General features: G+C 46.5%; 1 protein-coding gene across 2 annotated transcripts in view; it reads left to right on the forward strand.

Moving 5' to 3' along the window:
* LOC144773049 (transmembrane protein 45A-like) overlaps nucleotides 1-27,589 on the forward strand; it is a 474,612-nt gene that overhangs the window by 335,713 nt on the left and 111,310 nt on the right. For both annotated transcript variants that reach the window (XM_078657833.1, XM_078657832.1), the window contains one exon: nucleotides 6,046-6,230. In XM_078657833.1, the coding sequence (XP_078513959.1) occupies nucleotides 6,046-6,230 (185 nt within the window). The remainder of the gene's footprint in view (nucleotides 1-6,045; nucleotides 6,231-27,589) is intronic.

Consider the following 27,589-nt stretch of genomic DNA (forward strand, 5'->3'; position numbering starts at 1 on the left):
GGACTTCACATCTTCATCTCCTGCCCCAGATTGCATATCCATATATGTTCTGCCTGGTTGAGTGCCTAGAGTCAAACGTGATCTTCGGCTGTTTTGGATCTTGCTTACCCATAGTTACCCCAGATGGGGCTGTGTATTTCACTTTAAGCTACCAGGAGTAGGGTCATGCGTAATGGAAGCAAAGACCGTGTGAGCTCCCTATTCCACCACGGGTTCTCGTCTGCGCAACGTGGCCCCCTGTAGCATATATATGACGAGGAGCGAAGCAAGAGCACCTACTCGCACTCCCTGCTATACGCAATTATGCAGCAGATGAGCGGTTCACATTGTAGCTCCTTGGGGCTTCTACAACCTGCGCCACGCGTTCCAGCGCGGCACAAGCGCAATAGCCTGCAATCTCGCACCCGACTCCGACAGCCTCTCTCCTCAATGGGTGCGTTATAATCAATCGTTAGGGCAGTTGTCAGGAAATGTCTATCCCTGTATCGTTCATCACTCAATGCCAAGCGCGGCTCATCTCCCGCAAAGGCATGCGCTTCTTAGGCCCCCAGCGCAGACCAGCAGTTCCGGGAGACACCAGTATCACGTAGGTTGAGCTCGCACATAGGCCGTCTCACGTGCGCAGAATGCACTACGTAGCCCCTTTTCACTGAGGACAATACCCAGCTTCCCCGCCACTACATTGCGTTCCACCAAGTCAGGGTCCTGCCAGATACGCGATCACGCTGTGGCTCGTCACTGCCGCGTACTGCTATGCAGGTCAGCCGAACCCTTCCTCCGCAGCACATCTTTCTCCTTACTCACAGCGCCAGCTCCAAGCCATCCATAGTTATGTACAGCACGGTCGCAAGCGTCTCACAGACGTGTCTCACTCCATCCACCTCATCTCACTTCCAAACTTCTACCTTCATAATGTGGATCCAGAGGGCGCTGCCATTTTGTCAAAATCCGGGCTCATATAAAACGGCTATTTGTACACCTTCGTTTAAGTGCCAACAAATTCCCACGCACACCACAGTTGTGCTTGCTTTTTCTGATCTCGTTACTAGACTGTCTGGCGTATTTTCGCGCCTGCTGCAGTCCGATGTAGTTGCGGCTTCCGGCCGCCCTCGCCTCCTCTAGCTCAATTTTAGAGGCAATGCAGCGGCCCCCGGCCTCGGCCCACACAGCTCTTCACGGTCTTGCCTCGCTGTCCATCGAATCGCGGCAATAAAGTCGCGCTGCTCTCCGATTTTCTGCCAACTTGTGCACAGCCTTCTCCTCCACCGGCAAAAGTATTTAGCACGGCAGCAGTGTCTTTTTTAACAGGATGAATACAGGATTATTCCCCCGGTCAGCGGAGCTCGCTCAGAAGGCAGCCATCTCGCAGAGCAGCTAGCCACGCCCCAAATTCCTCACATTGTTAATATCCTTGGTGGCAAACTGTATCCAGACATTTGCTAAGCATTAGCTCCCCAGCACCAACAGAGTACCATATGAGGCTTAGGCTGTGGCTCTGCAAACCTCCAAAAGAGATGTCATTATCCTATTTAAGGCATACCTTTGTGCAGTGGCTCCAATTCTTTCTTTTCCTGCCTCGTAGTATGAATCCAGAGATCCTGCTATGATATTTTGACAGCTTGGGCTGTACCTACGTTAAATGTTGCCTCCTGAGGGTCCGCCTTGAAGCACGGTTTGAGTCGTTGTAAGGAGAAGGTGTTGTTGGACCTGGACAGCATCTGACTGTGGTGATTGGGATGCAATCACTACCTAGGGCTGGAGGGGGTTGTAAGTGCACACTCATGCACCAAAGCCAATGGAAAGAGTGAGGCCACGTTTTTAGGGGCCAAGGCCTGGTGGTGCGCCCCTGTTACTCACTCTCGAGATAATGTTCCTAGGAAGCATAAGAAGCACCATAAGAAGGGAGAATATTCATCCTGTGGGAAACAGTCATGCTCCCGGGACTGTTCCAGGAGTCAGCAATGCATTTCCCTAATGCCCGTGCTTGAAAAACTCCATCCGCGTTTCCTCACAAGGCAGTTGATGAAACACAAGTGCACGCTTTCCAGCATGCCATGTTGGAATTGTTTAATTGCGGTCTGCCTACTCTGCTATAATTCCACCCTCTAAGGCATAGGTCTTCAAACTGTGGGGTGTGCCCCCTGGGGTGGTCACAGCATCCCCTCAGGGATGGGCACGCACTCGACCCTACCACATCACCTTTCATGGTATACAGCCTTTACAATGAAACTTTTACAACAAACTACCATTACAACGCAACTTTTACAACGCAAACTATTACAACGCATAGCGCTGGGGGGCGCTCTAGGATAGGGAATAGGTTAATTTACTATCCAATAACCTTCCCTACTATCCACGGGGACTGGAGTTGGAATAGTAAATTAAACTATTCACTATCCAGCGCCCAAAAGCATTATGCGTTGTAATGGTATGCGTTGTAAAAACTGCGATGTAAAGGTAGGCGTTGTAAAAGTATGTGTTGTAACCTCATACATCCCCTTTCATTGTTGATTCCAGGTGTGCAACGCCTATTAGGCTGAAAGTTCTTCAGCAGCCCCCCGCTGTCATGTGTCTCAGCCGGGCTGCTGCTACAGCTCCAGCTGCTGTGTGTTTGTGCGCATATTTCAGGAGCCCCTTATGGGCTACTCAAGGTGTGAAGACAAGCGCTTCAACGCCTCGGTATTAAGCGCTATATAAATGCAATTACATTACAATACAATTTAAAGAATTCTAACCTGTCAAAAAATGCTTGGTGCACTGAGTCCCCAACTGTGGAGGACAAACAAATCTTTGCTACCCTCTTGCAGGAGTTCAAGGGGGCAGAGGTCTGCACCATCAACCCCTGCATGACACCTGGACTAGGTTGGGGGAACAACTGGAGGCAGCTTGAGACCTAGCATATTAGTTTCTCCATAGAGGTCAGCATTAAATAAAACCACAGAAACTGACCATGCTTATTTTCTAGCTTCAGGGACTACCCGAATGCCTAAAGCAAAGAGGGACACGAGAGACACAGGTGCACGAAGAAGGGGAATTCTGGGAATGTTTGTTTTAACGGAATTCCCACAACCCATCAGGGTCAAAGAGTTTCTGCAAATGCGCAGTATGCCGACACTGAGCAGCATGATGTTCACATGCAGACCTGGGTTCTCACTCCTAAGTTCACACTGGCAGAGAACGACTACAGAAACATTTGTTGTTTGTGAAAAAGGTCTTTGTTTCAGAAGCAAGTTGAGTGCACAAACACAACATCCTTCGGTTTAGTCGTACATTCTAAACTGACGTAATGTAACTACATCCTAACATGGTCAAACTAGCCCATCTCTTCTCCCCTGATACACCACTCACCAGAGGCGCAACTAGAGCCAAAATTTCGGGGGGGGGGGGCGGTGGAAGGTTAATTCTTCCACCAATAGGAAGAGTGGAGATGCAGGTCCTCTTAGAAGGCGAAACATCCTTTACAACGCAACTTTTACCACGCAGTGCCTTTACATAGCAACTTTTACAACGCAAACCATTACAACGCATTGCGCTGGGGGCGCTCTAGGATAGGGAATAGATTTAATTTACTATCCAACACCTTCCCTACTATCCACGGGGACTGGAGTTGGAATAGTAAATTACACTATTCACTATCCAGCACCCCAAAGCGCTATGCATTGTAATGGAATGCGTTGTAAAAACTGCGATGTAAAAGCATGCGTTGTAATGTCATACATCCCTTAGAAGGGGTGAAAAATAACGAAGTCTCATTAACAAGGTAATGGTCTTTTAAAGACCTATGAAGTACTCAGGTAAGGCTGTGTGTGTTCACCCGGGAAGCTGTCTCAGCCCAGGCTGCCACACACAAGGGGGGGGGGGGGCGAAGCCCCTTGAGCCCTATGGGCGTTGCACGCCTGCCACTCACACCCATGAGGTTCTAAAATCCGTCTTTTAACATAAACTTCAAAAATATGACCACCATTGAGCCTGCTGTTTATTTCCTCAGTCTTCAATTCCTTCCACATTCCTGTCCAGCTAGCCCACACTGGGCCAATGCTGCATCCTCTTGCTTTTTGTTAGGGTCTCTACTTCACTTTTCTGTTTCTAACCTGCTCCCCTCTCGCTCAGTCTGCGCTCTCTCTTCCCATTTGCCTCTTGTGACAAAACTTAATATGCCAATACCCCCTGCCCAACCAATTTGGAACATAGCTTGACACTCTGTGCCAGAGTGGGAGATTGCCTTGGCTCCTCCCAGGGACTGTGAACATCCGTCTGTGTAGGCAAGAGGGCTTTGCTCTGTTGAGGGACTGTGATAATCTATCTGTGCATGTGTGGGCTTCACACACACGCATAGATGTGCATGTGTGAGGGCTCAAAGACAAAGACACGTGTCTTTGAGCCCTCACATCTCTGTGCTGAAAAGGCCATTCCTTTCCCCTCCAAAAGGGACCTGACTTTAATCAGAACAACTCCAGACACGTATGCTGTCTCTAAAACAAGAATTGGAAAAGCCAATAGGTCTCAGCAATCAGTGGTAATACATTTGTGGATATCAATAAAAACAGCCCCTGAGCCATACACAAATGCACTTACATTGCCATTGTCTGTAGCTATCTGATTGCCGAGACCTATTGGCTTTGCCAATGCTTGTTCTGATTTCCTGTCTAGGGCAAGGATGTGGCGCAATAGCCAGAGCTGATGACTGTGGAGCTGGGGAACCAGGTTTAATTCTTGGTGTCTGCTCAACATCCTGTGATTCTGGGAATATCACTTTATCGCCCTGTGCTTACAAAGAATTAATGTGTGCTTGTGTAATGTAAAAGATGCTCCTGTAAGCCTCCAATACCTTTGGGTCATGTTCGCACAATATAAACCTGCAGAGATATATTACAAAATGTTGTGAGCACTCCAGTTTCCAGGTACTACTCAAAACTGGAAGTGGAGCTCTTTATTTTATATTATTTGCCCTTACCACCTGGGCTCTGCAGGAATGGTCATCAATGATGCAGAGTACCAGCTTCCCAAACTTTTATGTCAGGTGGTGGTGGTGGGGGGGCTCGACGTGTAAAAAGGTTTAGATGGGGGACTCAGCTGACAAAAGTTGGAAGACCTCTGCTCTAAGGTGTTGGTGGAACCTTTGGCTGTGGCTTCACGGGCAACAACAGCTCTGGTGTCACCCAGACCTGTTCAGCGTCCTCTTCAGACTGTGCTGAGGGACCCAAATCTGCCTGCACTCCCTTTGCTTGTGGCTCAATTTGTGACTCTGGTGCACTGGAGATGCTACAGGATGAGTACACCTTTACAGAGAATGGCTGGCACAGTGCTCTGATACATGTCTCTACTTAGACCTGCAGAACGCCACCTGACTTGAAACATCACATGTGGTGAATAATACTTACTGAATAGAGCCACCCTCTGAGAATGCGAGATCTTCGCATGACAGTATCTGGTGATGATGGAGAGTTAGTGCTTTGGTAGTTTCCTTATCCTGCCTTTCACCTGGGACATTCACTAGGTGAGGAATCTGTGCAAAGGTACAGGCCCCTGTTATGAGTTCTCTGTTAACTCCAAAGGGAGAAACTAGGGCTGGAATTCATGAATCCAAAATGGGGTCTAACCTGTCAGACTTATAATTACTGGGTATCGTTGTGCAGGTTTTCCTTGATTCTGGGGATTTCAATGCTGATATTTACCACCTACTTACTTCGTGCAGATGGTAAATATGTGTGGGCCCTGTTGGGGTAGAGGGTGTTGCACAGGGTTGGGTACGGTGTTTCGGGGTGGAAAGGCTGTGGTCTCTTTGGGAGCATTGCCTGCTCCCCAATAGTGCTGCAGGGTGCGGGTAGTGTAGGACTGTGCCTCATGCAGACAAAACGCGGTCTCTTTCTGGATGTACAGATTTAGGGTCTGGTAACATCAGGACATTTGGAACTGTCCAGACTAGTTTCCTCGCAAGGTTACCACTCCGGCAACTCATAATGGAGGCTATAGTGTCCATCTGTAATATTGAGAAATTGGGCTGTTTTTGCGTTTTCAAAAACTGATCATCGGTTTTCCCACCAGGTTTCATCTTTTATTACCATGTCCATGGAAGAGCAATGCTGGATGTCCATGTTCATGTTCTGCTACTCATAGCTGTGTTTGCTGGAGCACTTTGCCTGTTCCTTGAAGTATTCTTCCGTGGTAATATTGTACTCGAGCTCCTCCGGGCAAGTTTCTGTATTCTTCAAGGAAGCTGGTTCTGGCAGGTATGTGAACCTTCTCACTTGTTTAGCAGGGTAATCTGTCTTACTGTGACGTCCTTCGGTGTTTGATATTTCAGGATAATGAATACATTCATGTTTTTACTGAAAAACTACAGTTAAAGGTTATACCACAAATCCTAAAAACAATACAAATTGCTCAATTATGGTATACTACACAGCCACAAAGCCTCGCTACAGGACTACTCCTGACCAAATGACCGTACAGATCATATTTGAGAATGACATACTTGTTGACTTCACCAAAGTGTCATAGTGTTTTGCTTGTTGATGTTTTAGACCTGCTAACAACATTTGACTTGCATAGACCCTAATCTGAACATCTGGAACGCATCATCTCAGGCTCCACCAAACCGCTCTAGCATGGCATCTACTCTACCAACACATTGTCACTAGAGGAGGACAACACCTGTGCCCCCTGCAACAGGTCCATCAGGACCAATCTAGCATCAAGGATGCAATGGCTGAGATGGACTCAATCCCAATGCAAGCAACCACACAGACTCAGCCTACTACACGCTTTACATAAACACATTTTTGGTTGGACCGCCGGCAGACCCACTCACTCTACACGATACCGCCATACGGATAAATCACACCCGGGAATCCACTCACCCACCGCAGACATGCTTGGGAATGATCCCTCTATGGAGAACTCTGCTTGGGGAAAAACACAACAAAATGAAACCTGCACAGATAACAAGCAGTGCTTAGCAAGGCATAATGATTGCATAGCCCACCATAGCGTGCAGATATCAGTGTTTTTTAGGTTTTGGATAATAGCCATCATGTCCTTTCAACTTCAGTTTTTAGAAACATTAGTATGTTTCTTTATAACACAAATTACTTTGCGACAAGAGTAAAGGGCCATAGCTCATCTTAAGCATTCTTCTACCCACGCGCTCACTCTTTTGTGGATCAGAATAAACTGCAGACCACATATTTCTCTGGTCACTAAAAGTTCACATCAGCCTCCACAGGAAAAAAAGATGCTGCACTATAGACGAGTGTACTAAAAATAGAAAGCCAAGGCCTTGATAAAGCAAATGCTTTCTTTCCTGTGTAGAGAAAATCTGAACACAGTCATTTATTCATAGAGCATGCTGCTTGGTGGCAGATATGAATTGCTCTGCAGATATGAATTGCTTGAACAATGGTATTGTTATTTCACAAGCACAAAATAGGACTTTTTTCAGCATACCCGAGAAGGGGAAATTTCACAGCTGAAGCGCAATGTAGTTATTTGCGTATGTATGCCCAAAGCATGATGACATGTATGAGGGTGTTTAAGATAAACCATTATAAAATATTCAAACTCATATTTAGCACAATGCAAATAAGGGATCATCTCATGTTCTCAACTTTACATGCTGGCAGGCGATTTGGTCCACTAACATTAAACAAAATTTCGCTATGCAAAAAGATTACTACAGTCAATATTACCATGAATATGTATTGTTTAACTATTAACAGTGCTGTGCATAGCAAATGAATAGTTTTGATTCCACCTCGTTTTCCTAGAGAGGGGTAAATACATTTGCATTAGAAATTCCGCTCGGTCAATGCTTTCATAAAACCAGAGGAAGGATAGCTCTTGAGGAAGTTTAAGATCCCTAGTTATTTGGGTTCTTTTTCTTTTTCTATGTGCTACAAATTGAGAGAAATCTAAAAGTTTAATTTTCTGATCCTAAAATTTGTCTTGTGAATAGTTTATTTTATTTAGTTGCTGAAATGTCATGTGGGAGACAGAAGAGACGTGAGGATTGAGAATATTGCCCAAATCAAAAGAGACTTTTGCAGTAGATTGCATCACGGCACCAAATGGACCTTATGGCTAGTCCTTTTAGGTCTTTCACAGACAATATTTAGCTTTCTTTTGTTGAAAGCCTCTTTTGGGCAATACCAATGCTTACAATGGGCTGTGAGCCAGCCCACTGCTTAGCATTTATTGGTTTTCTTGTCTCATTTGCTTGTATCTTACTCAATGGCTTTCCTTCCTGCTTTTGTGTTTGTCCCTCCCCTGAAGTACAGCTTCTTTACCAGCTTTTTGATGGTATGACTTGTATCCTTCCAATGCCCACATTCTAGAAACCGTTTTTTTCATTTTCTTTCAGCACACCTTGTGAGTGCATGTGTTTTCTTGTACTTTCCTATGTTTACTGCTTCCCCGCTCAAATCCCTGCACCAGCAATTGTGAGGCTCCTTCCTCCACTTCTAGCTACTTCATTACTCCCCATCCACCCCCCAAAACTCTTCATGGCTTTTTGTTTGCGTTGTATCAGATCAATGCCTACCATACAGCACAGCTGTCTTGTTTACTAACAACTTCTTGTCGGCGTAGAGAAAGCTTCTTAGGGAATGCATTCTGCCCATTGCTGACCATTGGCTCTATGGTAGGTAACTCACATTTGCTTGCTTTCTATTTACTGGCTTTATTTGTTTTAGGGTGTCCAGCGTGAGTTTGTCTGACCGGTGGAGAATTGCTTGTGTACTCTATCCTTCTGAGTGCTCTTGTAATGTAATGTAATGTAATGTGTATACTTGTAAAGTGCACTGTTGCCAGTCGGCGTCCTGGCGCTGTATACCGCTGGGGAACCCGTCCTGGCTTTCCCTGTGGGATGGTCCCTGCTGGGAATCCCCAAGGTGGAGCCAGGCATCCCCGGAGTTGATGGGGCCGTTGTGGAGGGGATCGAGGCAAGATGGCGACCGTTCAGTAGCGGTTGAAGCAGTTGAGCAGTGAGGATGTATGGTCGTGAGCTCCAGGGATTGAGAGCTGGAAAATAATGCCCGACTGCGGATCTAGAGAAACGCTAAAGAAATTATAGTAGCGCAGCCAGTATTTTTTATCTTTTTCAGCCGCGGAGCTGCAACTCATCCGCCACGGGAATTCGTGGGTGTCTGGACCTATCTACAGCTGAGACTGAAACTACGAGCCGCGTTCAGAGGGCGGGTCTGTTCCCGACGTGCTAACCGCGACCGGTGGAACTTCAGCGGCACAAAGCTTCACAGTAACCCGCCGGAGCCCAGCCGCCCCCGGTGGCAGAAAGTATTTCATAACATGGCTCCGAAAGTTAACGCTGCTAGCAAGGCCGTCCAGAGTCGGAGGAAGGCGAGAGAGGAGACGCCAATCAAGTATATACCAGAATCCAAGGAAAAGCACAGGCCAGCTGCAGAAGAACCTGTTAGGAGAAAGCAGCAGCAACAGACCGGCACTCGGACCCGACCCCTGCCTAACCCAAATCCAATTGCTGAATTGTTTGCTAAATCTGGTAAGGAGAAGGGGGCCGGGGGGGGGTGACTGGGACTAATATTAATAATCCTGTGAAGGGGAATGACACTGACTTATCGATTGCTAATATAATAAAACCTAATGACTTCACTTCTGGTGATAATGGAACCGCACTAAGTATAGAGGCAAAGGATAAAATTAACTAGAATTTAGAAACATCCACAAAAGTTCTTGAATCAGTGAATGACCCACAGGAGGCGGAGATAGTGCTAATAACCTCAGATGAGCTGGCGGTAACTGCAGCAGATGAAGATGAAGAACAGGCCAATAATAACCATGCAGAAAATCAGAGCGACAAGAGTAATGAATACTTGCCTACTAGGAATAAAGGGTCCGAAGATGAAGCTGGAGATGGAGATGGCAAAGAAAGTAAAGAAAGTAAAGAAAAGGCTTCAAATGAGGCTTTTTTCTCAGCATCAGATGGGCAAGAGTGGTCCGAGGAGGAAGAAGAGGTATGTTCTTCATATCTGGACTCAGAGAGTGATCCTGAGATTGAACAACCAGCTACAGCAATGAAAGCACTCGGAGTACTGAATAATGATCTACAGACCGCAGGTCGGGAGCTAACCTGGGAACTACCCTCTGGTCACCCTCATAATGATAATTTGGACAACGAACACATACAAATATCATTATTAGAATCAATACATCAGGAAATTATAGCCCACCGAGAAGAGACTCGTAGAGATAGTCAAAAAGCTCACTCAGCAATGCAAAAGATGCAAGGAGTAGTGCGGAAACTGTCAAAGGCATGCTCTAACACCAATGACAGGGTAGCAAACTTGGAGGATCGAATAGTAACGACAGAATCTGAAGTGGCCATGGCTGTCTCCAACACCAAATTACAAAACGCGCAATTAGTGGATATACAATGGAAGCTAGAAGAAATGGAAAATCGACAACGCAGGAATAACCTTCGAGTCCTGGGAATTCCGGAAGGGGCCGAAGGGCCCGATATAAGAGCTTACGTGATCAAAATATTTGGACAGGCATTCCCAGAATTAAATGACTGGAATTGGCCTAATGAAATTCAAAGAGCTCATCGTACACCACAAAGACTAAGGAGAAGCGCTAAGGAAGGAGAATTCCCAAGAGCTATCCTGATCTATTTTGGAAACTTTATACTAAGACAGGCTATTTTTGACAAAGCAAGACCCAATGCCAAAAGAACCGTGGAAGGAATTTCGTTCTTTGTAAGACCAGACTATTGCCACATCACAGTGGAGAGACGCTGGCGGCTGAGAGGCATGATTAAACAATTTCAAGATTTAAACATGCAGGCATATTTAGTTAACCCAGCTCAACTAAAAATCATTCACAATGGAAAGACTTTATTTTTCTCTTCGGAGATAAAAGCAAAAGAATACATAGAGTCAATTGGGGCTGCTAATTAGAAATGCTTTGATGTCTAGTATTACCTTGTCCTCACCATTCACACTGCATTCCATCCTACACTCAGCTAGGACTGAGTGCCTCGCATAACAGGGAGGGGAGGGGTCACTTGAAGGGAGGGGGTGTGGGGGGGAGCACGGGGATGGTGGAGGTGGGGATCGGGGAGGGGTCGAGGGAACAAGGGAGAAAATGGAGAAAATGGAAGATGGTGCAGGATAAGACAAAATGCTTGGTCGCTATTATTTGGTAAAGTTTGGAGCATAATTCATGATATTATAGATCAAATGTATAAAGGAAAGCAAAAATGTTGGTTGTGGTTATTTGAAATAATGACGGATTTATCCGAAGGAACTCTGATCCAAGCAAATGGCAAACATTAAGATTTGTACTATAAACGTGGGGGGTATGAATGATTGGAAGAAGAGACAGAGATTGGCTTATTTAGTAAAACATGAGAATATTGACATCTTGTGCATACAAGAGACCCATCTTCCGTGGGCTAAGCGTAACTTGCTTTTTCTCAGTGGTTTTGAACTAGTTGCTTGCTCAACCCAGACTTCTATAATTCGTGGAGTAGCAATTTTGATACGAACCTCACTGGGGAAGGCAAAAAAAGTATTGGCGGATGCCAACGGTAGATGGGTAATACCTGAATTGGAACTGGGAGTTACACTCTGTGCAATTTATGGATCAAATCAGGATGATCCTGAGATATTTGACTTTTTAGAGACAGAGCTAGTTGGATGGCCTACCCCTTTAATAGTTACTGGTGATTTTAATATTTCTGCAGATTGGGGTACCTCAAAAAGATATACAGGACGGAAACCTAAGGTTTATCGATCAGTTGAAGCTTTTATAAATTCCCATTGTTTACAGGATATATGGCTTACCAAATGTCCACAGCACTTGGGGTACACATATTTTTCCAATCCAGCCCAGAAACATGCAAAACTGGATTATGCCTTTATCTCCTCCTCAGAGATGTCAAAAGTAAACATTATGAAACTCCCAAAAGTAATTTCGGATCATAACCCCCTAATAATAACATATAAGGTGAGCTGTTTGAAAAGAAAAAGAAATCCCTGGTCTTTTGAAAAAAAATTATTAATGGATAAAAGATTCACTGACCATCTTAAAAAATGGGTAACAGATTTCTTTGATATCAATAGATATAGCGCCCCACGGAATACAGTGTGGGATACATTTATGGCTGCACTTAGGGGGAAACAATAAGCTACTCTACAAGTCTTAGAAAAATCGATCGAGAGCAAGTAGACAACTTAATGGTGAAATTAGGGAGAGCAGAGGAGCAACATATAAAAGATATCGCGAGTGGGAAAGAATGTGTAGAGAGTTTAAAAGTTTTAACTGTTGTAAAAGCTGATCTACAAAAAGAAATAACACAGAAGACAATCAGGGAGTTTCAATCATCTAGAGTTAAGAGATATGAGACTGGGGAACAGGCAGGCAGGGCCCTAGCCCTTCGGCTAAGACAGGCGAAAGCAAAATCCACTATCACTCACATTGAAGAAGCAGGTATAGAATATACGGAGGAAACGGAAATACGCAGAGTATTTGAAAACTTTTATCAAAAGTTATATGAATATGAAGAAACTGGAAGTAATGAAAGAGAAATAATTTGCGATAAAGGCCCTAAATTAGATAGAACACATAAGATGGATTTAGATAGCGATATCACAATGAATGAGGTCCTTGATGCCCTTCGGGGACTAGCTTCAGGGAAGGCCTCTGGACCAGATGGTATACCTTTGGAAGTCTTTAAAGTAATAGAGGATGAGATTTCCCCTTTACTACTGGATTTGTTTAATGGGATTTTCTATTCAGGTCTGGCCCCACAGTCTTGGAGAGAAACTAACATTATAATTTTTCATAAAAAAGGAAAACCGGTGAGTAACCTGGGCTCCTATCGGCCCATAACATTAATAAACTCAGATATCAAATTATACTCCAAAATATTAGCTAATCGGTTGAGTGGGATCATTGGTGGCCTTGTGTCCCCGTGGCAGCACGGTTTTGTCCCGGGCCGTGGAACAACGGATCATGTAAGTAGAGCCATTAGTCTATTTGATGCTTGTGCTGCGGCGGGGAGTGAGATGGCAATGATCCTGCTCGACGCGGAGAAAGCTTTTGATCGGGTTACGTGGAGCTTTCTTTGGGATATATTGGAAGGTAGAGGTTTTGGCCCTAAAATTATTGATGCCCTCCGGGCAATGTATGTGGAACCAAGAGCCAGAGTGACGGTCAATGGAGAGAAATCAGGGATAATAAACATCAAGAGGGGGACGCGTCAAGGCTGCCCCTGCTCCCCGATTCTCTTTGCTCTGTATATTGACCCCCTTATTCAGGAGATTTTAGCTAATCCCGGAATTCAGCCAGTAGTCTACAATGGGTACTCTAATAAAATGTTGGCGTATGCCGATGACCTCGCTGTAATTACCACCAACCCACAGCAGGCACTATCTATCCTGGTTCAGTTGGCAAAAGACTTCGGCTCAAAATCAGGATACTTGCTAAACGATACAAAAACTCAGATTATGTGTTCTAAAAATATCCTTAAGTCTGATTATAGATTTGTCTAATCAGCAACTTATCTTGGAGTTAAGATCAATGCTTCAGTGGATAAAATTGTTGAAGAGAATTATACCCCCTTAACTAATGCTATTGACAAAGAATTAAGGAGAATTGATGTACTTCACCTCTCCCTGGTTGGGAGAATTAATGCTGTTAAAATGTCAATGTTTCCCCGTGTGTTGTACCTATTCAGAGCAATCCCACTACTAATCGAGAAAAAATCTTGAAAAGTCTGGAGTCTACATTTATAAGATTTATATGGCAGTATGGAAGGATAAGGCGATCCACCAATTTAATGTCTCTTCCGCACGAAAGGGGGGGTATGGCCTTACCGAATTTACGGTTATATCACTGGTCATGTCTTTTGCTCCAAATGCATATTTTAGTTCAGTCAAAATTAGAGACAAGAACGGGACTCTTATTAGAAGATAACCCAACCCCAATCTTCAGAATGCTTATGGGTGATAGAGCGCAAGGGCTGTTTTGGGGGGAAATAGAACGAAGATTTTATAAAAACACTCGATTAAAGATTTTGTTAAGCATGTGGCAGACTTGGAATAGAGTGTTAACATTTTTTCATGTTTCAAGAATTAACCCTCACCTACTGTTACGTAACTCTAGTATCTTCTTTCAGTTAAAAGGTGATAGGAATTTTATGATTTGGAGTAGAATGGGAATAACCACTCTGGGAGATATTATGGAAGAAGGCAAGGTATTGGGATTTGATGTACTTCAGAGGAGATATGGTATTCCTAGAAGTCATTGGCTTTTTTATGGTCAAATAGCCAGAACTATACAAGCTTTAAGACCTAGAGCTTATTCTTCACAAGAATCCCCATTGATTAAGCTTTTAGAAAGGGACAGAAACAAGATTAAGACTGTATACAGTTGTTTATTAGAAGCTATCCCTGATGATTTGGAAAAAATGGAAATTAACTGGTCCGCTAAATTAAACGACCCTGAGGTAGATTTAGACCTAGCTTTAGCTCTGAACAAACGGGTATTAAGAGCATCCAATTTACGTGCACAGCATTATAAAGCAATTTTTAATTTATATCATACACCATCGAAATTATATGCCTGGGGCTTGATAGAAAACGATAATTGCCCCCGATGTAAAGAGAGTCAAGCAGATTTAATGCATATGTTTTTTTCTTGTAAATGTCTTGAGTTTATCAAAAAAGAGATGGTGAGATTTTGGGAAGGCCTAACCGGTCTTAATATTTTAATATTTTATTAACCCCGACACTGATGATTACTGGTATTGACGCCAATCTGAAATTGGGGAAAGATGAAGCAGCCCTGCTGCTTATTTTAATTATGTAGCAGGGTTGGGTAAATTATGCAGCAAGAAAAGGCAAATTATGCGGCATTAGGTGGCACATTTTGGGTTAGTATCACTTCATTATTGTGTCATTTCTAAACATGTTAACACTATCTGGGCATTAGTTGCACCTCCTTAGTACCAGTTTAACACCCAAATCCAGCAATAAGCTACAGAAAGGTGACCAGTCAATCTTTACAAAGCACTTTCCACTGCTTAGCAACATGTGTCACTACGTTTTTAGTAACTTTTGAACCGTTTGAGCTAAAAAATAAAACAAATGCAGATTATGGAGCAGATTATGCATTATGTGACAAGTGCTGCAAATCTTATAACTATGAGAAAATTGCTGCACAATCCTATAATTCAAGTGGCCAGTATATAGGGTGAACAGGAACGCTACCGGGATACAACTTTGACAACCCCCCCCCAACCGTCTGAAGGCCAGGCTGAAAAACATATCGAACATCAGATAAAACTTTACAATCTGGAGCAATGATCGATAACCTATTTGTAGGAAAAAAGGATCTGATTCTATGGTTACACCCATTCTTTTGCTTGATGTGATGCTGTATTTGACTAGTCTGACTCGGATCCTGACAATCAGGACCCCAGTCTACCTGCTTTCTTCCTAAATTGTTGTGTTCAGTGCTTAGGTACATCTCAGATTGGATACTGGGGTACCCTTGTCAGTCCCTAGTATATGGTACCCATGTCCCCAGGGTATAGGGTACATGAATTATCTATGCCCTGGGTACATGGGTACCCCAGAAGTCTCCCATGGGCTGAAGCATGTATTTTGCCACCCATGAGAGACCATTCAAAATGGAACTACAGGCCTGCCATTGCAGACTGTGTAAGTTGGTGTTTGCACCACTTACTAAAGATATAGGTTTACTATATCTAAGGGTCACTGCACTTAAAACCTATAAGTCACCCCTATAGCAGGCCTTGACAATCCTGACAGCAGAAGGCTTGGTTCTAAGTGAAAGGGTGCCCCTGCATGAGCAGGACACCCCTGCAACCTAAGGAGTCCATTCTCCCGCGTTGTCAGTAAATCAGCCATATACTATATAGAGGGGCACAGCGTAATTATACGATGACCATCTCGAAAATGGCTGCATTGTATCCTATCATATTTGAACATGTTAAAATCATAACCCCACACCATAAATGGTGTGGGAGGTATGAGTCCAAGCACTGTAAGAGCCCACCGTTAGGCTCTCAGTATTCCCAGTACCAGCCTTCGTGACCGGGACAGCACAAAATGGTTGCTACCGACCAGAGACACATTTCTGCCCTCCTGCTGCTGAGCCAAGCTCGGGCAGAGGAATGTGGAACAATAGGCATCCTTTCATAGGGAGGTGTGACCACCTCCCAGACAGGTTTTCATGAATTGGGGCTGGGTGGGTGCGCTTGCCAGCACCAGAAAGTCTGCATGAAGGGCACATTTGGTGTCCCTGTGCATAGTCCAGTTTAAACCAGTCCTGGGAGCTGTTGCCTCCCGCTCTGGTGAGAAACTGGACAAAGGACATGAGAGTAACCTCCCCCTGTCCAGACCCTCCCATGGGTGGGTCCCCTGAATCGTCCTAACCCTTTCCCTAGGGCACTTAAGGGCTTACCTGGGTGTAGGTCCCTAGATTCGTCATGGGACGCAATTCAATTCCAATACCTCTTCACCTTCGACCGTCTGGACACTCTGAACTCAGTAAGGGCCTGACTTCATCCCCCTGATTGTCTGCTGCATCTTCTGTGCCCCTGCTTCATACAAAACCCCTCCAAGGCCTTTGGAGCATCAAAGACACTTGAAGGAATCTCCCTTGAAGTGAAGAAGTCACTTCCCTGCATTTGCAGGCACTTCAACAGTGCTGACCGGTCTGCTGACCCTGAGCTCCTGTAGACTCAGAAGGTTCAACTACACAGGTGGTGGTTCTCTATGTCCCTCCAGGCCTGCGCTGTCGTCTCACTGAGTTTGAGGCCAGTATCCCTCGTGGGGGCTGTAATAACTAAACCCCTGTGCACCACATTTTTTTGCAAGTGCAAAGGCTTGTTTGTAACTTTGCCACAAGTGCGTTGGGCTTCAAGTAGCCCAACCTCTGGCAACTCCTTCCACCAAGATCTTCAGCCACACCGCCTCGTGGGCACCGTGGCATGTTCCTTTGGGGAGCTGCTTGAGGTCCTTTTGCGACTCCAGTGCCTCTGGCGTGTAGGTCCATTTGAGGGTTTCCTTTGGGCTCCCCTGATTTCTCGGGCCTGCCCTTGCTCCCCTGCTTGTGGTGAGTCCCCTGAACCTTGCTGGTCCCAACTTCTTGACTTCCTGCAACGGTTACATTTGCCAAGGCTTGTTGGTGTTCCCACCAGACACCGACCCCTCAGCACTCGACATTCTTCATGGGACAGCTTGTATCCTGGTCTTCCTCAGCATCGCCTGGTCCTCACAGCTGCAGAGTCAAGGTCATCGCCATCTTCCCTGAAGCACCAGACATCGGAGGGCATACGTCTTCCAAGTCTCCTGGTCACTCCAGAGTGACATAGACTCTCTCCCCTCTGCTTTCAGGTACTCTTCTTCAAGAATACACGTTTGGATTCCCACTGACACTTTTTCCTCTTCCAGCAGCAGCACTTTCCTCAAGTCCTCCATTGGGTTCGACAGCGGTTTCCAACTCAACTTTATCCCTATACACCCGGCTTCCCTGTTGTAGGTAACTTGGGTACTAGGGTTTCCACGGGTGGGGTGGCTTTTCAACCTTCTACCTCATAGGGCTTTCCTCAGGGTCCACTGGGAAGGGTCCTTAATCTTTAAAAATCCAACTGTGACTTGCACATAGACTTGTACGGAGCACACAGTCGTGATCACACACTGCACACGCTTACTGTGTTTCTTTGCTAAAGTATTGTGTGCATTGTGTTTATCTCCGTGTTGGAGATCCTTGAATGTACTAGAGAGTATTCTATAATAAATACATACTTTTTTAAATACTTGGTGTGGTTCTATGCCCTTAATCTATACTATAAGATTGCATTCTGGTAAAACAAGCTGCTTTACACTCCTTCAAGACTAAGCCTGAAGGCTGCTCTCCACAGCTACCACTTAGAGAGATTTTTAAGGTTATCTAAGACCTCTTAAATCACCATAAGGGTTGTCTGGACTGGTGCAAGGTGCCCACTTACATTAGTGGACATCATATGCCAGGCCAGCTTCTCACATTGGTGGCAGCGGTGGGATTCAAGCCTGCATTGTTTTACCAGATAAATCTTTGTATTGATTAATTGAAAAAATCTAACTGTACTAGGCACATATAATACAAGCTTAGAATAAGTAAGTTGTACTGAACTTAGGGTTGGGCAAGTTAAGGGCCTAGCACACCCTTTCTCCAACCTAAGAAAGTTTAGTTCCCACTAGGTTAGGTAGGTGCAACATCACACCACACCACACTTAGTATGTCTTTCAAAGGAGATGCCAGTGACTCTCTGACTGCTAGATACAGTGAGCTTTCGTCCCAAGAACTGAAAGCTATGAGTGCCTCTAGAAAGATGAAGACAGGGAAAGGTACCAACACCCAATGCCTCTTAGAGGCCTTACTGTTAGATGACCTCCAGAACACTAGTGGGTCAGATGAGCAGGAGAAGATGGGTGGGCATGGGGCAGAGGAGAGGCCAGAATGGGATTACCCCTATGATCTTAACTCTAACCCTGACCGGGGGAGCCTGATGACTTCCACCTGGATGATTCAGACCTCCCAGAGGAGAACAGAGGTGGCTTAGAGGATGTTCCCTTTGATCCTCCTGGGAAGGTGCAGTGTAGACCAAGGGGGTCTAGATCCTCCTTTGCAGAATCCCAAGCCTCGGTAGGGACCTCTGTTTCTAGTAAGAGGTGAACTCTTTGGATAGGGAGTACCAACTTCTTGAGCTTGATAAACCTTGGTTTACGCTCAGGCAAGAGCAGGTGGCCCTCGACAGAGAGTCCCTAAATGTCCAGAGAGCTAGGAGAAAGTTGAGACTAGAGCCCCATGGTGGCAGCAACAGTGTCCCTGGAGGTAAGGAACATTCCTTTGAACATAGGAACCTGAGCAAGATTGTCCCTTCCTACCATGCTTGCGATGACATCCACAAATGGATAACTGCTTTAGAGAGGGCATGTAAAGTGCAGAAGGTTCCCTCAGAGCGGTGGGCAGCTATCTTGTGGCTCTCCTTTGCTGACAAAGGTAGAGATAAGTTCCTCACTTTTAAAGAAGAGGATGCTGATAATTACTCAGTTTTGAAAAGTGTTCCCATTGACGGGTTTGGCTTAACCATTGAACAATACAGGATTAAGTTCAGAGACACACAGCAAGCCCAGACCCAGGGCTGGGAAGTGCTATTAAGGCTCTTGAAGGTTAGTTGCTTGGCAGCAAAGTGCATGCCTATGTGTTTATTAGGGACCAGATCCTTAATAATTGTCAAAATCAGTTTTTGCATCAATACTTGGTCGACTCAGGTCTGACTTCTCCCCTAGAATTGGGAATGAAGGCAGACTTTGAATGAAGGCAGATAAGTGGGTCAGAACCAGGGGTAAGCAGAAAATCAGAGCAATAGTGGTGACCAGAAGAAGCAAGAATCTTCTAAAACTCAAGATAAGGTTGGGGACAAGGCTAAAGACAAAAAGGAGTCTTCTCAAGGACCCCCCAAAAACCTGCATCTGGGGGGGGAGTCACAATCCAACAAGAAAGGCAAAAAGGAACATTGATGTTATCTCTGTAAACAGAAGACCCATTGGACAAGGGGTGCTGATTGTCCAAAGTCCAAGGAAACTACAACTACTACCACTGCCCCTAAGGCAACTGCACCCCCTAGATCCAGTACAAGTGGTAGTGCTGCAAACAAGGTAATAGTAGGGTTAACCTTGGGATCTGAGTTGGGTTCTGGCATAGTCAGAACTCCAACTCAGGCTGTTCGAGTTTGTGATGGTGGGATAGATCTTACCACCATACTTGTCAGTCCCAGTAACCAGGGCAAGTACTGACAACAGCCTTTGATCAATGGAACAGAGGCCATGGCATACAGGAACACAGTGACCAGAGTGACAAAGGTGACAGAGAAACTTGTGTCCCCTGACCAAATCATACCTTGAGAAATGTACCAAGTGACCAATTCTAACAATGTCAGAACTGACCATTCCTTGGCAGTAGTTAATTTCAGCTTGTATGGGGTAAATGGTCCTAAAAAGGTTGTGGTACGTTCAGAACTTCTGGGCAGATTGCTTGCTGGGCAATGATTTGAAAACCTCAGCCTGGGCTGAGGTTGAATTCAGGACTCGTGCAGCAATGTTGGGCATCTCTGCAGATGTGTTTGCTGTGACTGGGTCACAAGTCAAACTGACATCCACTGAACAGGCCCTGGATCCTGGAACAATGGACCAGGTGTCTTCTAAGAGAAGGAGCAGGAGGAGCAAGGCTGTGTCTTTCCCCAGACTCAGAATGAGGATCAGTCTCTTGAGGGAGATGATCTTAATCCCTACGAAGGTACTGCCCCAGATGAACTGGAGCCTAATCAGGTTGAGTTCTTGGGGGCAGGGGTCCCTTCCGGGGCAGACTTGTGTTTGGGGCAGCAAACCTGCCCCTCTCTTGGCTTTCATCCTTTCTTCAGGATAGGCATCAGGCTGTTCATCTCTCCGGTTTCTCTGCTCCCTCCTGTCCGGTCACTTGTGGTGTTCCTCAGGGCTCCTCTCTTTCCCCTCTCCTCTTTAATCTGTACATCTGTCCCCTTGTTTCTTCTCTTCTCAAGCTGGGGGTCTCTGTATATAATTACGCAGATGACCTCCAGCTTGTTTCCGATCTCTCTTCTTCTCCCGATTCTATTCCCAAGTTCAGTTCCACCCTTATCTTTATCTCTGAGTGGATGAGCGCCAACCATCTTAAGCTCAACCCCGATAAGACGGAACTTGTCCTCACGGGTGGCCCTTCTAACCCTTGGTCCCCTGCACATTGGCCCCCTTCTTTCGGTCCCCCCCCACGCCCTCTTCCTCTGTCCGTACCCTTGGCATTAAAGTCAGTTCTGACTTAACCATGCACAGCCAGATCAGCTCTGTTGTGTCTTCATGTTTTCTTTCCCTCCGCCTCATCCGGAAAATATCTCGCTTTTTCACCATCAACGCGCTTAAAACCATAGTCCTGGCTTTAGTCATCTCACGCCTCGACTATGGCAATGGCCTGTACGCGGGCATTCCCTCCCACGAATCCCGTCGCTTACAGGCCATTCAAAACCAGGCTGCCCGTCTCATTCTTTCCCTCCCCAAATCCTCTCACATTACCCCGGCTTTGAAATCCCTTCACTGGCTGCCTATCCGCTTTAGATCCATTTTCAAACTTGCTTGCTTTGCCTTTCGTGCCCACTCTCGCACTGCCCCCGCCTACATCACTTCCCTCATTTTTTCCTATGTTCCCAGTCGCACCCTCCGCTCTTCCTCTCTTTCCCTTCTTCACATTCCCCGCTTCCGTAAATCCAGATCCGGGGGCACTCGTCTCTCTGTCTTGGCTCCCCAGTTCTGGAATAGTCTTCCACTTCATCTTCGCTCCATTCCTATCTTTAGCCACTTCCGTAAAGCCTTAAAAACTTTTCTTTTTTCCTTGGCTTTCCCTTCTTAGGTTCCCTTGTGTTCCCCTCTGTGAGTTCTGATCCAGGTCCCCCAGCGCCAGGAAGCCGCTTGGCAGCAGTGCGCTTTATTAAATATTGTTTTCATTTCATTTCATTTCATTTCTCTTGAAGCCCTCCGACAGCAAGGTGCTGCTGAGGCTTCTGGGAATGTCAGTGGATCCCAAAGGATCTACTGGGATGAGGGACTTCTGTGCTCAGAGGTTAGAGACCCCAAGCCTGGTGCCACCAGGAGGTTGGATATACCCTTGAAGGTCAGAGGCTTCCTACTCACCCTGGCACATGACATTCCCCTGGCAGGACACTTAGGACAGAGTAAGACTTGGGGCGGGCTTGTCCCACACCTTCACTGGCCAGACATGTCTGAGGACAAAAAGGAGTTTTGTCGCTCCTGTGCCACTTGCTAAGCCAGTAAAAAGGCAGGTGGCACCACAAAGCCCCCCCCCCCTGATTCTACTTCCAGTGGTTGGGGTTCCCTTTGAGAGGGTTGGGATTGAAATCATTGGTCCCATGAACCCTCCTATAGTATCTGGGCACAGTTCCATACTAGTGGTGGTGGACCACGCCACTAGGTACCCAGAGGCCATTCCTCTCAGGACCACCACAGCTCCTGTGGTGGCAAAGGCCCTCTAAGGAATTCTTTTCACAGTGGGCTTCCCCAAGGAGGTTTTAACTGACAGAGGTACCAACTTCATGTCAAGTTATATTATTGCAATGTGGAAAGAGTATTATGTGAATTACAAATTCACCACACCCTATCATTCTCAATTCAATGGGTTTGTTCAAAGAATTAACAAAACCCTGAAGGATATGATCATGGGCCTCCCAGAAACACTTAGGTGAAAATGGGATGTCCTTCAGCCCTGCCTTCTCTTTGCCTACAGAGAGGTCCCTCAGAAGGGGGTTGGTTACAGCCCTTTTGAACTTCTGTTTGGGCATCCAGTTAAGGGTCCTGTTGGAAACGGCCCTTTTAGCAGGGTTATCCATAAACTTTTTGCTTTTTACTCCGATTTTTTTTCCTGAACTGTGTGTGTTGGTTTTAGGACTCTGGGCACTTTACCACTGCTAATCAGTGCTAAGTGCATATGCTATCTGTGTAAACTGTGTTATGGTTTGGCATTTCCATGATTGGCTTATTTGATTTATGTGTCAGTCCCTAGTAAAGTGCACTGCGAGTGCCAGGGCCTATAAATCAAATGCTGTTGGTGGGCTGCAGCACTGGATTGTGCCACTTACACAAGCCGCCCATGAAAATGTAACTCTGGCCTGCCATTGCAGAGCCTGTGCACAGCCTGGGGCAGCCATGTCGGCTTGGCAAGGGCACACAATTGCACGTCCCTAAACCTTCCCTTTTCTACATGTGAGTCACCCCTAAGGTAGGCCCAAGGTACCCCCATAGGCAGGGTGCATTGTATGTAAAAGGTAGTACATGCCCTGGTGTGTGTGGCAGGTCCTGATAGTTGATTACAGCCTACTTTGTTTTTCACTATTGCAAGGCTACCTGTTCTCCATAGGCCAGAATGGGCAGTTTAATCATTACCTTCTATGATCCTAACTGACCCAGGGAACATGGTAGAAATTCGAGTTTTGTATGCCTGAACTCAAAATGATAAAATACATCTTTTAGGAAAGTTGGTTTTAACATTCTGTCTTTGAAAATACCACTTTTAGAAAGTGGGTATTTTCTAACCTAACCATCCAGCATGCCTCTGCTAGCTTGTGTATTGTCTGTCTGGTTTATGAGTGACAGGAGCTGGGGGGAGACAGGGTGATTCAGCCGGGTTGAATAGGCACATCTACACCTAGATGGGTGGGAGGAGTAGCACCTGGGTCTGAATAGGGCTGGGCTCGCCTTCCACAATGCTGGCTCCACCTCCTGTGATACGTCTGAGGACCCTGGCCCACACTGACAAAGAGAGAAGGTGCACCCTAGCAGATTGCACCCCAAACTGGTTTGAACTAGGTCCTGGCCCTCTACCTTCAGAGGACAAAGGATTTGCTGGTATAAATATTGGGGCCCAGACCTCAGAGATTGAGATTACTTCTGAACTAAGAAACCTGCCAGAAAAAAGCACTGGAAAGCTGAAGGAGGAGTACTGCCCCTATGCTGCGTGTTGAGGGGTTGGCCTGCAGTGGTTGCTTTGGTCTTGGGTGGTGAAAGGACTGGACTGTGCTTTCATCATCCTGCTGTTAGAATTCTCTCCAAGGGTTTGAAGTAGAGCTTGCCTCCTGTTGGAAGTCTCAGGGATAGAAAAGACTTCAGAGATCTCACTGGAATCAAGGAACCTGGCAAGAAAAAGAGCTGGAAGAGCTGCCAGGAGGAGTACTGCACATTTGCTGTGTTGTTGCTTTGTTGGGTTGGCCTGCAGCTGCTGCTTCTGCCTTGGGCAGTGGAAGGACTGGTCTGAACTTTCTCTACTTGTGCTGAGTATCTCCAAGGGACTGGAACCGAGCTGGCCTCCTGTTAAGAAGTCTCAGGGACTGCTAAGACTTCACCAACCTCTGGGTACCGCTCCTGGAACCGCTGTTTCAGTTGCCACAGAGAAGAGGGAACCGCGACCGACTCCGTCATCCGACTTCGTCAACCGACTCTGCAGCTAGCCTTGTGTCCTGAAGGCACCGCAGGCAGTACTGACTCGCCCTGCACCACACGCCTTGGTCTCACCGACGCCATCTGTATGATCGTCACCGAGCTGTTGCCTGCACTGCATCGAGAGGCACCGCAACCAGCACCGTCTCGCTTAACTTCGCTGGCCTGGTCTCACCGACCTGGTCGCCGCTGGCTCGACACTCGTGACCGCCTTGTCACGTACAGCTGTCCGGCTTAGCCAGCACTGATTCCCGCCAATTGGCTCTGTCGCTGCATTGCAACTTGCCAGCACCGCATCAAACCGTCTCACCCTGCACCGCCCACCTTGGTCTCACCGACGCAGTCTGGACGATCGTCACTGAGCGCCACTGCTTGCATCGCATCAAGGTACACCGCACCGTGCACCGCTTTGACTTTGCACCGTAACCGCGACGGACGCCACGACCAGCTCTGTCACCTGCATCCCAACTTGCCAGCACCGCATCGAGCACCGTCTTGCCCTGCACTGCCCGCCTTGGTCTCACCGACGACATCTGGACGATCGTTACCGAGCCACTGACCACACCGCATCGAGGAACACCGCACCGTGCACCGCTGCCACATCTGGTGAAGCAACTATTTTTAAAGTACTGTATTGTGGATTTTTATCGTAATTGGTCTTGTTTAAGTATATAAAAATATTGGATATTTTTCTAAACTGGTGTGGTGTCCTTTTGTAGTGCCTAAATTGTATTACTGTTGGTTATGTGCAAATGCTTTACACACTGCCTCTAAGATAAGCTTGACTGCTCGTGCCAAGCTACCCAGGGGGTGAGCAGGGGTTATTTTAGGAGTGTAACTCCCTTATCCTGACTAGAGTGGTGGTTCCTGCCTGGCCTTGGTGCAAACCTTAGCCAACCAGAAATCCCATTTCTAACAGGTCCCTTGTGTTGGTGAAGGAGAGAGGAGAGTTACCTCTCAAACCTCCCAAACAGGACATAGTGGAATTTGTACTAGGTCTCCACTCCAGGATGTCTGAGTATATGAAGAAGGCAAGTAAAAAACCTGGATGCCATCCAAGAATTGCAAAACGCTTGCCATGACCAAAATGCTGGCCTGACTTTTTACCAGCCTGGACAGAAAGTGTGAGTGTTAGAACATGTGGCTTCAGCAGCTCTCCAGGACATGTGGAGTGGATCTCACACTATCTTTGAGCAAAAGGGTGAGGTCACCTACTTGGTGGACATTGGCTCTCCCAGAAGCCCCCATAGGGTGCTTCATGTGAACAGGCTAAAACCTTTTGTGGACGGGGCTGACATGGGCTTGTTTATGGCAACTGATGAGGGACAGGAGGAAGAGAGCGACCCTCTCCCCGATCTCCTCTCACAAACCCTGATGATGAGTCAGTAGATGGTGTAGCCTTGGAAGGCAGCCTCACTGACCAACAGCAGTTTGTTTGCAGGAAGGTCCTCAATCAATATGGGCATATGTTCACTTTCACACCCAGACAAACCACCTGGTGTACCCATGAAGTGGACACAAGTGAAAGTCTATGTGTTAAAAATAAGATTTACAATTAGTCTAAGTGCTACCTCACCTTTCCGGGTACCCAGAACTCTACAGATTGTGGCCAGCCAAGTACGCCGTGGAGCTGTATAAGCAGGACACACAAATAGCAGATGTGCAAGAAACTCCAAGTTTGCTTTACAAATAGGGCAGGAAGTGTCATCTGCTATGCCCCAACTTGCAGTGAAAGCCTTGACAGGTAACGTGCCCACTCTCAGCTGGAAAAATAGCTTTCTATTGTGAGGCTTCATAATGATGTCCCAGTAAGATTCTAGCTTTTGTGTTGGTTTAGCCTCTAAGAATTGGCTTGTTAATGTTGAGAGATCACTATTCCTGAAAAGTGCGGCGTCCACCCATCCCCAGTGTCGTTCCTTCAGTTGTGCTTTGGAGGGAAATGGAGTGTTTTCAGGATTTGCCCAAAGGGCAGCCATACCAATGTTTACTAATGTAGACCTAACATTCTGTAACTATTGGATTTTCTTATACCGATCTGCTCTTATTAGATCTTTTAGGCCCTCAACATAGGGTGTCACCACTTACTCAAGATATAGGTTTCCTATATCTAAGGATCACTGCACTTAAAACCTATAAGTCACCCCTATAGCAGGCCTTGACAATCCTGGATGCAGGGTGCTTGGTTCTAAGTGAGAGAGTGCCCTTTCATGAGCAGGACACCCCTGCAGCCTACGGAGTCCATTCTCCCGGGTTGTCAGTAATGCTGCCATATACTATATAGAGGGGCACCACGTAATTATGCGATGGCCATCTTTAAAATGGCTGCAACGTATCCTATCATGTTTGAACATGTTGGAATCATACCCTCACATTGTAAATGGTGTGGGAGGTATGATTCCAAGCACTGGAAGAGCCCTCCATTTGGATCTCAGTGTTCCCGGTACCAGCATTCTTGACCTGGACAGCACAAGATGGTTGCTACCGACCAGAGACACATTTATGCCCTCCTACTGCTGAGCCAAGCTCGAGCAGAGGAAGGTGGAATAATAGGCTGCCTTTCACAGGGAGGTGTGACCACTTCCCAGACAGGATTTTGTGTATTGGGCCTGGGTGGGTGCGCTTGCCAGCACCATAAAGTCTGCATGAGGGGCACATTTGGTGTCCCTGTGCACAGTCCAGTTCAAACCCGTCCTGGGAGCCGTTGGCTCCCGGTCTGGCGCTAAACTGGACAAAGTACATGGGCGTAACCTCCCCCCTGTCCAAACCCTCCCATGGGAGGGAACCCTGAATCGTCCCAACCCTTTCCCTAGGGTACTTAAGGGCTTACCTGGGTGTAGGTCCCTAGATTTGTTGTGAGACGCAATTCAATTCCAATACCACTTCATCTCCAACCGTCTGGAAACTCTGGACTTCGCTGGACTTCGCAAGGGCCCGACTTCGTCCCCCTGCTTGTCTGCTGCATCGTCCGTGCCCGTTCTTCATACAGAAACCCTCCAAGGCCTGTGGAACATCAAAGACACTTGCAGGAATCTCCCTTGAAGTGAAGGAGTCACTTCCCTTCATTCGCAGGCACCTCAGCCCTGCTGACCGGTCTGCTGGTCCCGAACTCCTGTGGACTCTGAAGGGTTTAACAACACAGGTGATGGTCCTCTATGTCCCTTGAGGCCTGCACTGTCCTCTCACCGAGCTTGAGGCCAGTATCCCTCGTGGGGGCTGCAATAAACGAACTCCTGTGCACCGAGTTCTTTCACAAGTGCAAAGGCTTGTTGACAACTTTGCAACAAATCCATTGGGTTTGATTGCAGTTTCCGGCATCACTTCACCCCTATGCACCTGGCTTCCCTGGTGTAGGTAACATGGGTACTAGGGTATCCACGGGTGGGGTGGCTCTCCAACCTTCTGTCTTCCAAGGGGTTTCCTCAGGGTCCACTGGGACGGGTCCTTAATCTTTAAAAATCCAACCACGACTTGCACATAGACTTGACCGGAGCATGCAGTCGTGTTCAAACACTGCACATGCTCTCCAT

The sequence above is a fragment of the Lissotriton helveticus genome, chromosome 8 (genome assembly GCF_964261635.1).
Source record: "Lissotriton helveticus chromosome 8, aLisHel1.1, whole genome shotgun sequence".
Taxonomy (NCBI): domain Eukaryota; kingdom Metazoa; phylum Chordata; class Amphibia; order Caudata; family Salamandridae; genus Lissotriton; species Lissotriton helveticus.